General features: G+C 41.0%; 1 protein-coding gene across 1 annotated transcript in view; it reads right to left on the bottom strand.

The window, feature by feature from the left end:
- Positions 1–11,120, bottom strand: part of LOC110172315 (beta/gamma crystallin domain-containing protein 1-like) — a 184,750-nt gene that overhangs the window by 63,328 nt on the left and 110,302 nt on the right. Inside the window, exon 13 of the mRNA XM_055149441.1 lies at positions 7,372–7,517. Within this exon, the coding sequence (XP_055005416.1) occupies positions 7,372–7,517 (146 nt within the window). The remainder of the gene's footprint in view (positions 1–7,371; positions 7,518–11,120) is intronic.

Consider the following 11,120-nt stretch of genomic DNA (forward strand, 5'->3'; position numbering starts at 1 on the left):
TTAGTCCTGGTTAGTTCTGGTTTTAGTCCTGGTTTAGTTCTGGTTTAGTCCTGGTTTAGATCTAGTTTAGTCCTGGTTTAGACCTGGTTTAGTCCTGGTTTAGTTCTGGTTTTAGTCCTGGTTTAGTTCTGGTTTTAGTCCTGGTTAAGTCTTGGTTTAGTCCTGGTTTAGTTCTGGTTTTAGTCCTGGTTTAGTCCTGGTTTAGTCCTGGTTTAGTTCTGGTTTAGTTCTGGTTTTAGTCCTGGTTTAGTTCTGGTTTAGTCCTGGTTTAGTTCTGGTTTAGTTCTGTTTTAGTCCTGGTTTAGTTCTGGTTTAGTCCTGGTTTAGACCTGGTTTTAGTCCTGGTTTAGTTCTGGTTTTAGTTCTGATTTTAGTCCTGGTTTAGTTCTGGTTTTAGTCCTGGTTTAGTCTTTTAGTCCTGGTTTAGTTCTGATTTTAGTCCTGGTTTAGACCTGGTTTTAGTCCTGGTTTAGTTCTGGTTTTAGTTCTGATTTTAGTCCTGGTTTTAGTCCTGGTTTAGTTCTGATTTTAGTCCTGGTTTAGACCTAGTTTTAGTCCTGGTTTAATTCTGGTTTTAGTCCTGGTTTAGACCTGGTTTTAGTCCTGGTTTAGTTCTGGTTTTAGTCCTGGTTTTAGTCTGGTTTTAGTCCTGGTTTAGTTTTAGTCCTGGTTTAGTCTGGTTTTAGTCTGGTTTTAGTTCTGGTTTTAGTCCTGGTTTTAGTTCTGGTTTTAGTCCTGGTTTTAGTTCTATTTATTTTAGTCCTGGTTTAGTCCTGGTTTTAGTTCTGGTTCTGGTTTTAGTCCTGTTTTAGTTTCTGGTTTAGTCCTGGTTTAGTCCTGGTTTTAGTTCTAATTTAGTCCTGGTTTTAGTTCTGATTTTAGTTCTGGTTTTAGTCCTGGTTTAGTCTTGGTTTAGTCCTGGTTTTAGTTCTAACTTTAGTCCTGGTTTTAGTCCTGGTTTAGTTCTGGTTTTAGTTCTAATTTAGTCCTGGTTTAGTCCTGGTTTTAGTTCTAGTTTAGTCCTGGTTATAATCCTGGTTTACTCTTGGTTTTAGTCCTGGTTTAGCCCAAAATGTGAAAACAGTAAAATCCCTCTGTGTAATCCATTTATTTCAACAAAGTAACTGTAATCCAATTACCACTCACTGAAACAGTAACTGTAACTGAATACAGTTACTCATCATTTGTACTCTGATTACATAACTCTGGTACATGTAATCTGTTACTCCCGACACTGTCCGTGATTGGGGCGCCAGTGTTTCCTGCAGCGGTTTATAGTTTGGGCGGTCGCCGTGACGACAACTGCCCCCCGCCTGAATCCTCGCAAAACCACCACGATCCTCACTTCATCCATTTGTTGCTTATTTGAGAACATTTTATTTAACTTATTAGTGTTACCAAGAAGCACTTTGCATTTATTTTATTTTCCCGTTTGTATAATGTTAAAACACAAATAAACAACAAGAAAATGATTTTGCATTTTGTTCCCAAACTGAACCGAAAATGAACCAAACTGTGACCTCAAAACTGACGTACTTAACGAACTGTGATTTTTGTACCGTTACACCTCTCATTTTTTATATAAATATTAAAAAAGTATATTTATTGAAGTATAGAGATCGTAGAACAGCTGGATATATAGTTTATTTTGGATACATTTATGTTTTTCTACCTTACTTTATGTTCAAAGTATATTTTATTTTTTATACATCGCAAAACTGCTCTAAGGTTCAAATTTGTAGCCGATATTTATTTTAAATCCGTGCATCATTCGTTCATTCGTTTTTCAATATAAAACCAAAAATAAGAAAACGAAAAAACAACAGTTTTCTTCATTATTTGTCTCCAAAACCAAAATGAAAAAACGGATAATGATTTGTTTTTTCAGTTTTCGATTTTGTGTTTAAATGAAGAATGGAAAAAACGGATAACGGCCGTTTCCCGTTTACGTGACTTCAGTGACTGAGATGCCGAACTTTTGCACCGCGGGTACGGACTGAACCAGGACTGATCCAGGTCCGAGACCAGACCGAGACCAGACCGGGACTAGAGCGGGACCAGACCAGACCGGGACCAAGGGCTCTGAGCCTCCGCGGGGTCCGAGCCTCAGCTTCGAGCTCCGGCCCTGCCTGTGGGCTCTGAGCCTCCGGTCTGGTCCCGGTCTGGTCTCGGCCTTGTCTCTGTCTCAGGCCCGCTCTGGTCCCGGTCTGGTCCATTTGAACCAAAAGCTCTTAGTTCAGTTTGTTTTCGTTGGTGTGAAAGCGTCAGTTTGATGCTTTGCACCACCTCGGAACCAGCCGCGGTTCTTGAGCGCGGAGGACAGAGCAGCCCGTCCGGACCTGTAGTCCACAGAACATTCTCACTTTCCCCGCACGGAACCAGCGGGGAGACGATGACACGGAACCGCTGGTCTCGGTCTCAGTTCCGGTCTGGTCCTGGTCTGGTCCCGGTCTGGTCCCAGTCTCAGTTCCGGTCTGGTCTCGGACCTGGATCAGTCCTGGTTCAGTCCGTACGCGGTGCAAAAGTTCCGGCATCGCAGTCACTGAAGTCACGTAAACGGGAAACGGCCGTTATCCGTTTTTTCCATTCTTCATTTAAACACAAAATCGAAAACTGAAAAAACAAATCATTATCCGTTTTTTCAGTTTGGTTTTGGAGACAAATAATGAAGAAAACTGTTGTTTTTTAGTTTTCTTATTTTTGGTTTTATATTGAAAAACGAATGAACGAATGATGCACGGATTATTTTAAATTTGGAAGTTTTACGTAAATTATCAGTAACAAAGTGTTTTTTTTTTTTGAGTGAGAGAAATGCTGAATAAATGTATCATGTAACTATAAAATAATCGTGATTTCAATATTGACCAAAATATTCGTGATAATGATTTTTTTTCCATAATCGAGCTGCTCTATGTCAGATGAACTTCCTGCGTCTCCATGTTTGTTTATTCTGTGTAAACTCTGCTCCCTGTCGTTTCCAGCTCTACAAACCTGTTTTAAAATGCATGAGATTCTTGTGTTGGTGGAGCAGCTCAAACGTTCGTCTCTCATCATCTCTGAACTCTAGGGGCAGAGAGATTTTTTTTTTCCGCTCCTGGACGAGTTTTGAAAAGTATTCAAAGTATTAAAATTGAAAAATAATCGTAAATGGAATGTAATTATTCAGAAAAATGTCAAGGCCGAACTCAAAATCATGGAAAGAGAGTATAAAATAAAATAAAGTACAAAACAATAATAAAGTGATAAACAGCTGGGATTTTGGTTCAGTGTCACAACATACAATGAAAAAAAAATCTAAAATAATGTTCTGTGTGTCATAGATTATAAATATGTACCAGAAAAAAAGTACAATATGTTCTTCAAAAACTCCTCATGGCTGTGAAACCTTCAATCTGTATTTTTGATTAAAAGCTCCGAAAACATCTCACGGTTAAATTCTAGAAAACCTGAATAATAATTGGCCTGTTTTCCAAACATAAAAAAATCATGGAAAATGAGGAAAAAAACTATTTGGTCCTTGAAAATTTCTCCACATTGACTTTTACTGACAACTATTAAAGCAGTTGGGTTTTATTTAAAAAAACAAAAACAAAACAAACAAAAAAATTGATTTTTCAGGCAATAATACCTAATATGATCTAGATTTTTAGACCTAGTTTAGACCTGGTTTAGACCTGGTTTAGTCCTGGTTTTAGACCTGGTTTTAGATTTTAGTCCTGGTTTAAGTCCTGATTTTAGTCCTGGTTTAGTGTTGGTTTTAGTCCTGGTTTAAACCTGGTTTAGACGTGGTTTTAGTCCTGAAAAATAACTGGATAATTACTTTGCTGAGTAATTAATTACTTTTACAGCCTGGTAACTGAGTTACTAATGCAGTTACTTTATGAGAGAAGTAATTTGTAATGGTAACTGAGTTACTTTTTTGAAGTAAAATGCCCGACACTGGGTAAAGCACTTAGGCTGAGTCTACATCCTACTACATCTACGTCTTAGGCTACAGGAAAAGAGAGCCCTGATACTTCTGTCCTGTGATTGGTCCAGTTTGGTTCTACTCGTGGCCGTGATCTATCAGGAGCTGGGCCAAACACATTCTTGTTTGTTGGTGAACTTCTTAGAAGAAGAAGAAGACAAAATAATATCTTTGGCTCAGAAAAATCACAAGGATTCACTTTGCTGTGCGAGGTTACAGTGCAGAAGCAGGTGCAGTGTTTGCGCCCTCTGCTGGATACACAACCAGAGGACAGATGTGTTTACTTGTCTGTTGTACTGTGTGAAATTGTTTTTCCCGTATCCATCCATATCTGTGCAAGAGGCCAAGGCTTTTTACACCAAATGTGCCAGAAGACCTTCCAGAAGAAACACTTGGAGGGAATTAACCATTGTCTCTTCCTCTCCTCAAACTCCTCTGACACAAACTGACACAGATCTGCTCCTGATGAACTGAACTGAGACGTTCGACTGACACACAAGGGCCAAAAATGGAAATGTTTCTGCGGCAAAACTTGAATTTAATGGTCTCTCTCTCTCTATCTCTTGTTTGTCACGCGTAAAAACACAAACAAACCCAACAAACGCAACGAAAACAAAATATTTTTCTTGTCTCATCACGTTCACTGGAAAAATACTTATCCAATTAGGACTCAGAAACTTGGAAGTGCTCCTGTGCTGCTGCGACACTGTCTCGCTGCTGGAGCTGTACGGTTACACTGTGCAAAGCGTGTGGCTGACGGGAATCTGGGAGTGGCTCCTTATCTGTGTTTCTGAGGATCTGTCCGGGCCCGTCGCGAGGTGGGGCCGCGAGCGTGTGCACCTTTAAAAGAAAAACACTTAACCCGGGCCGAAGAAAATATGTGAGGCTAAATAAATCCCTCCGTCGGTGTCAGAAAGTCGGTGTAAATGTCTTTGTGTGTCTCAAGTTCGTAAAAAAACAAATTATACCCTGTCACTGTATGAACTTCTTTAGGGTCTCAGCTATTTTCTGCCTTTGTGATTTCAATAGGCTCTTATAGAAACTCACTGCTTCTGGACGCCTAAGCTTTTGGAATTTCACGTGTAAGTGCATGGGAAAGAGTGGAAGTGTACAGTATATGGCAGCTTAGACAAGAGTGGGCGATTATTTTTTTCCGTGGCGCCACATGAGAAACAGAAAATAATGTAGAGGCCAACTAAATTCTGCATCATGTTATTTGTATTTCTTTATAAAAAAGCATAAATATCATTGAGTGTGTATACATGCACATCAATAACCCGGTTATGATCGGGTTTTTTGAGTATCCCGGTTTCTTGATGGTGCATGTAAACGCAGTAACCCGGTTATGGCAGTATCCCGGTTATTAGAAACCGGGATACTGCCATAACCGGGTTACTGTAGCTGGTTTATTCCGATAATAACCGGGTTACTTGTGGCATGTAAACGCAGTATCCCGGTTACTGCAACATAAAGTTGAGTCGCATGCGTCCAAAAGACACTTTCCAGCCTTTCACCACAACAGTAGTGACATAAATAAATTGACCAACATAAATAAAGTGACCAAACGAGTGAAATGACTGTAAAATAAAGAGCTGCGCTAAACCTGCAAACCTGCACGTACGACTGCACTGTACACTGCACTCGTACGACCTGCACTCGTGTGACGCTGAAAAGCTAAAACATGAACTATCTCCTGTACAACACACACACAGAACACACTTACCATCATTAGCGCCTCTTCTGTCACAGAAATAACACACATAATCCACAGAGTCGTGTCATTTAGTCCAAAAGAAACTGATCGCATCAGCGGCGCAAGGAGCGAGTTGTTTTTATCGCCGCTAACAGTTTATGCTAATTAGCCAAACGGTCTTAAGTTTCGTTTCTGTAAAACATAAACAAATGTGATCACAGCTGAATGATCTGATCAAACAGGCTGATGTGTCTATAGTGTTTATGGTTTATATGTTGTAAAGTTGAGTTTATTTATGCAGAAGATTTTAATGAAGAATCTGCACAGTGGATTGTGGGAGATCTCGTAGCTCCTTAGCTTCTTATGCTAAAGGAGCTCACGGTTTTCTATTTTTCCTGGTTTATTAAACCGATTTAAGTTAATTTTTGCGCCTGCGCATTTGTAAGATTATGTCAAGAAACCAGGATACTCCATTTGATCATGTACACGCGGATATGAGTGTCCCGGTTTCTCAGTGCTCATGTAAACGCAGTAACACGAATACTGACATAACCGGGTTATTGATGTGCATGTAAACGCACTCATTGTTTTGACGAGCTGCTCAGACTGTTTTTGAGTTTTTGCTATGATTAAGCAATGAAAAAGTGAGACTGCCGAACGAAAAATATAATTTAAAAAACAATGCAGTGCAGCTTTGGTGTAGTCAGGCTGGTCCCACCCAGTGCCTCCGCTCAGTTTCATTTCTCTCCCACGACAAGATCAGGAATCAGAAAACACTAGACCAGGAGCGTCCAACTCAGTTTGGTCCAGGTCCAACCGACTTTGATCCCAAAGGGGCCGGATCAAAAAACTCACGGCATTTACACCCCAAAAATAACAATAAGTCAAAAAGGTCAAATACTCGGACTTACCAGGACTAAACCAGGACTAAACCAGGACTAAACCAGGACTAAAACCAGGACTAAACCAGGACTAAACCAGGACTAAACCAGGACTAAACCAGGACTAAACCAGGACTAAACCAGGAACCTAAACCAGGACTGACTAAACCAGGACTAAACCAGGACTAAACCAGGACTAAACCAGGACTAAACCAGGACTAAACCAGGGACTAAACCAGGACTAAACCAGGACTAAACCAGGAACCAACTACTAAACCAGGACTAAACCAGGACTAAACCAGGACTAAACCAGGACTAAACCCACCAGGACTAAACCAGGACTAAACCAGGACTAAACCAGGTCTAAACCAGGTCTAAACCAGGACTAAACCAACTAAACCAGGACTAAACCAGGACTACTAAACCAGGAGACTAAAAGGTCTAAACCAGGACTAAACCAGGACTAAACCAGGAACTAAAACTAAACCAGGACTAAACCAGGACTAAACCAGGAAACTAAACCAGGTCTAAACCAGGACTAAACCAGGAACTAAACCAGAACTAAACCAGGAACTAAACCAGGACTAAACCAGGACTAAACCAGACTAAACCAGAACTAAACCAGGACTAAACCCCCCCCCCCAGGTGTCTGGGTTTTCACAAACGGAAATACGGTCACCCTATGTCACATGCACTTCGATGTTAAACAAAAATATCGATGTTTGTGGCTTCACTTCTTTGACGTCAGCGCAGCATTAGTAGTTAGTTAGTAGTCAGTTAGTAGTAGTTAGTAGTTAGTTAGTAGTAGTTAGTAGTTAGTTAGTACTCACACTCCGCTGAGCACGTCCATGGACTGGGTCTTGAGTCCGTAGCCGGTCTCGTCCAGGTTTATCACGGGGACAGTCAGGTCGATGTTTACACCCAGGGCCCCGAAATCTGCGTCACTAAACATCTTCAGGTGAGGAGACATGAAATCCTGCAGCACAGACACAGAGGGACGAAGAGTCAGGACAACGTGCTCCGTCTAATCTGCGAACGTCCGGAGGGTTTATCGCAAACTTTACCATTTTCTTATTTTTGGTTTTATTTTGAAAAACGAATGAACGAATGACACACGGATTCTGCACGACCAGAGATGTCCGGACTGAACTGCCCTTTAGGATGAATAAAATTGTTGATTGTTTGACTGACTGATTGAGTAAGTTTCAGTTTTGTTTTTGACGCTCCCCTTTGCTCCCCACCCTAAATCACTCCCCTTCAGAGCGCATCTTACAAACAAAACTACTGCACATCGCGTCAGGTTCGTTTTAACATTTATAGACAACAATCAAAACTTCTTCAGGAGAGTTTTTGATCGGTTAAAAGCTCTAAAAACTGGATTTTGCTGAATACTTTTAGTCCCAAACCAAAACAAAGCAAATGTCACGGCTTAAAAATGAAGTTCACGCGTCAAACATTATCTGTGACAACGTTTGTCCTGGAAACTTGGACACATTAGCGCTTAAGCTCACAGCCCCAGTGCTTTTAGTTCTGAACATACCACAGAGCGAGCAGTGAGTGACAGGGGAGCGATGTCGTGAGAGCAGAGAAAACACTCAGATGCCCTGTCAGGTCGGCACACGTGGACCCAACACACAAACAAAACAAACACGCATCTCACGGCGAGGAGGGAAAGGTTTAATATCGGTCTCGTCTCTCTGTCAGTGTCTAAGGCCAAGTTCAGACCCCCCCCTGGTTTTAGTCCTGGTTTAGTCCTGGGTTTAGTCTTGGTTGTAGTCCTGATTTTAAACCTAGTTTAGACCTGGTTTAGTCCTGGTTTAGTCCTTGTTTAGACCTGGTTTTAGTCCTGGTTTTAGTCCTGGTTTTAGTCCTGGTTTAGACCTTGTTTAGACCTGGTTTTAGTCCTGGTTTAGACCTGGTTTTAGTCCTGGTTTAGACCTTGTTTAGACCTGGTTTTAGTCCTGGTTTTAGACCTGGTTTTAGTCCTGGTTTTAGTCCTGGTTTTAGGCCTAGTTTAGACCTTGTTTAAACCTGGTTTTAGTCTTGGTTTAGACCTGGTTTTAGTCCTGGTTTAGACCTTGTTTAGACCTGTTTAGTTTTTAGTTTAAACCTGGTTTTAGTCCTGGTTTTAGTCCTGGTTTAGACCTTGTTTAGACCTGGTTTTAGTCCTGGTTTTAGTCCTGGACCTTTTTACCTGGTTTTACCTGGTTTAGACCTAGTTTAGTTTTACCTGTTTAGACCTTGTTTAGACCTGGTTTTAGTCCTGGTTTAGACCTGGTTTTAGTTTAGACCTTTTTAGTTTCCTGGTTTTAGTCCTGATTTTAGTCCTGGTTTTAGTCCTGGTTTAGACCTGGTTTTAGACCTGGTTTTAGTCCTGATTTTAGTCCTGGTTTTAGTCCTGGTTTTAGTCCTGGTTTTAGTCCTGGTTTTAGTCCTGGTTTAGACCTGGTTTTAGTCCTGGTTTAGTCCTGGTTTAGTCCTGGTTTTAGTTCTGGTTTAGACCTGGTTTAGACCTGGTTTTAGTCCTGGTTTTAGTCCTGGTTTTAGTCCTGGTTTAGTCCTGATTTTAGTCCTGGTTTAGACCTGGTTTTAGTCCTTGGTTTAACCTGGTTTTAGTCCTGATTTTAGTCCTGGTTTAGACCTTGTTTAGACCTGGTTTTAGTCCTGATTTTAGTCCTGGTTTTAGTCCTGTTTTAGTCCTGGTTTAGACCTTGTTTAGACCTGGTTTTAGTCCTGATTTTAGTCCTGGTTTAGACCTGGGTTAGACACAATTAACAATATCAATCCTGCTGCAGATGTGTACAGATGTAGTTGGTTATTTTTTTTTTTTTTTGCATCTACTGAAAACCGCTGCTTTAGTCCTTAAATTAAATTCAAGAAAAGTGTCTTTGACTGTGTCCATTTTGATGGCAGAGGGATTCTGTTTTAGAATCTTTCTTATGAACTGAAATCCGACCGGTGAAATCAGTTGTTTTCGTGAGGTCGTTCACATTTCCAGTTAAATGTGACTTGTCTGTGATCTCGTCCCACATGCGCCACTGGAGACACGACGACGTCCAACACAGCGATCGTGCTCAGAGTTTACAGAAGTCTCCTAAATGCTGGGGATGTCCCGATCAGATTTTGAGTCATTTGATTTTGATCATCTGCCGATACCGAGTCCCGATCTGATACTTCTTTAAAACATTATAAAATGAACTAAGAGCAAAGAATCAGATCCAGGATTTGGGCTCAACTTAATGTGAAAAATCAAATGTCCAAAACTTTAATTTTATTATCTTGAAAATCTTGAGTTTTCACAGTTTGGTCTTGGAATGTAACTCAGTAAACTTAATGAACTGGACAAAAACAGGAACCAGACCAGAACCAGATCAGACCTGAGACTCGACTCTGCACAATCTACACTTTGTATATTTGATATTATATGTTTGTATGTGCTTTATATTTGAAACATTTAGGCTCGTCTATGAAATCCAAACAATACAAAACCTTACCAAATAAAAACGAGATGACAGAAGCTCCGCAGTCTCTCTCCCCCAACCGCCCCCACTCCCCTGCACCGACACCACATCCACGAACCCACCGCGGAGAGCGCACTGCAACATCTCACTCCATTGCCGGAAACCCACACAAAACGCGCGCAGTAACAGCGATGTGAACGTCATGTTAAAGTTGGCGGCGTCAGTCGCACAATGGACGAGGTGGAAGAGTCAGTAGAACAGAGCAGCAGTGCACAGGGAAAAACACATTCGTGTCTTGGAAATTCTTCTCCCGACGTGAAATATTAAAGAAAATAACAAATATAAATCGCCTGAAAACAACCTGCATAGGCTCATGATGTCTGCACTACTGTCCTATAGTGACCTGCCACATGAGGGGGACACACACACACACACACACACACACACAACACACACACACACACACACACACACACACAACACACACACACACAAACACACACACACACACAAACACAAACACACACCTTCATCATCGTCATTAACCTGAGAAAGCGCGGACCACGTTTCCTTCCGTAGACACTGCGCGGACACCGACGTGCTCCCGTGAGCCGCGTACGTGTTCTCGCGCGTACGCGGCGTAAACCACACTTCCTCCTGTGCCTCTAAACCAGAACTAAAACCAGGACTAATCCAGTCCAGGACTAAACCAGGACTAAAACCAGAACTAAAACCACGTTTAAACCAGGACTAAACCAGAACTAACACCAGGACTAAAACCAGGATTAATCCATTCCAGGACTAAACTAGGACTAAAGTAGGTCTAAACCAGGTCTAAACCAGGACTAAAACCAGTGATCTCATATATAAAGCATTTCTCTATCAATAATATTTTTAATATGGTTAAGGAAAGACTGGACTTTTTATTGTCTTTAAGTCGACAAAAGTTATTATGTTCAGATTTCCTCGTCTTTGCTACTTTACAACAAACAGTTTCTTATTCATGGAGACTTGGGCTCAACAGACAATTTGGAGAGATTTGTTAAACAATAAATTACTTTATAAAGTCACTTTTTTTAATCTATATGAGTCTTTTGATCTGCCACAATAATGTAATA

This window comes from Boleophthalmus pectinirostris, unplaced genomic scaffold (genome assembly GCF_026225935.1).
Source record: "Boleophthalmus pectinirostris isolate CB_2022bp ecotype Guang Dong unplaced genomic scaffold, ASM2622593v1 HiC_scaffold_13, whole genome shotgun sequence".
Classification (NCBI taxonomy): domain Eukaryota; kingdom Metazoa; phylum Chordata; class Actinopteri; order Gobiiformes; family Gobiidae; genus Boleophthalmus; species Boleophthalmus pectinirostris.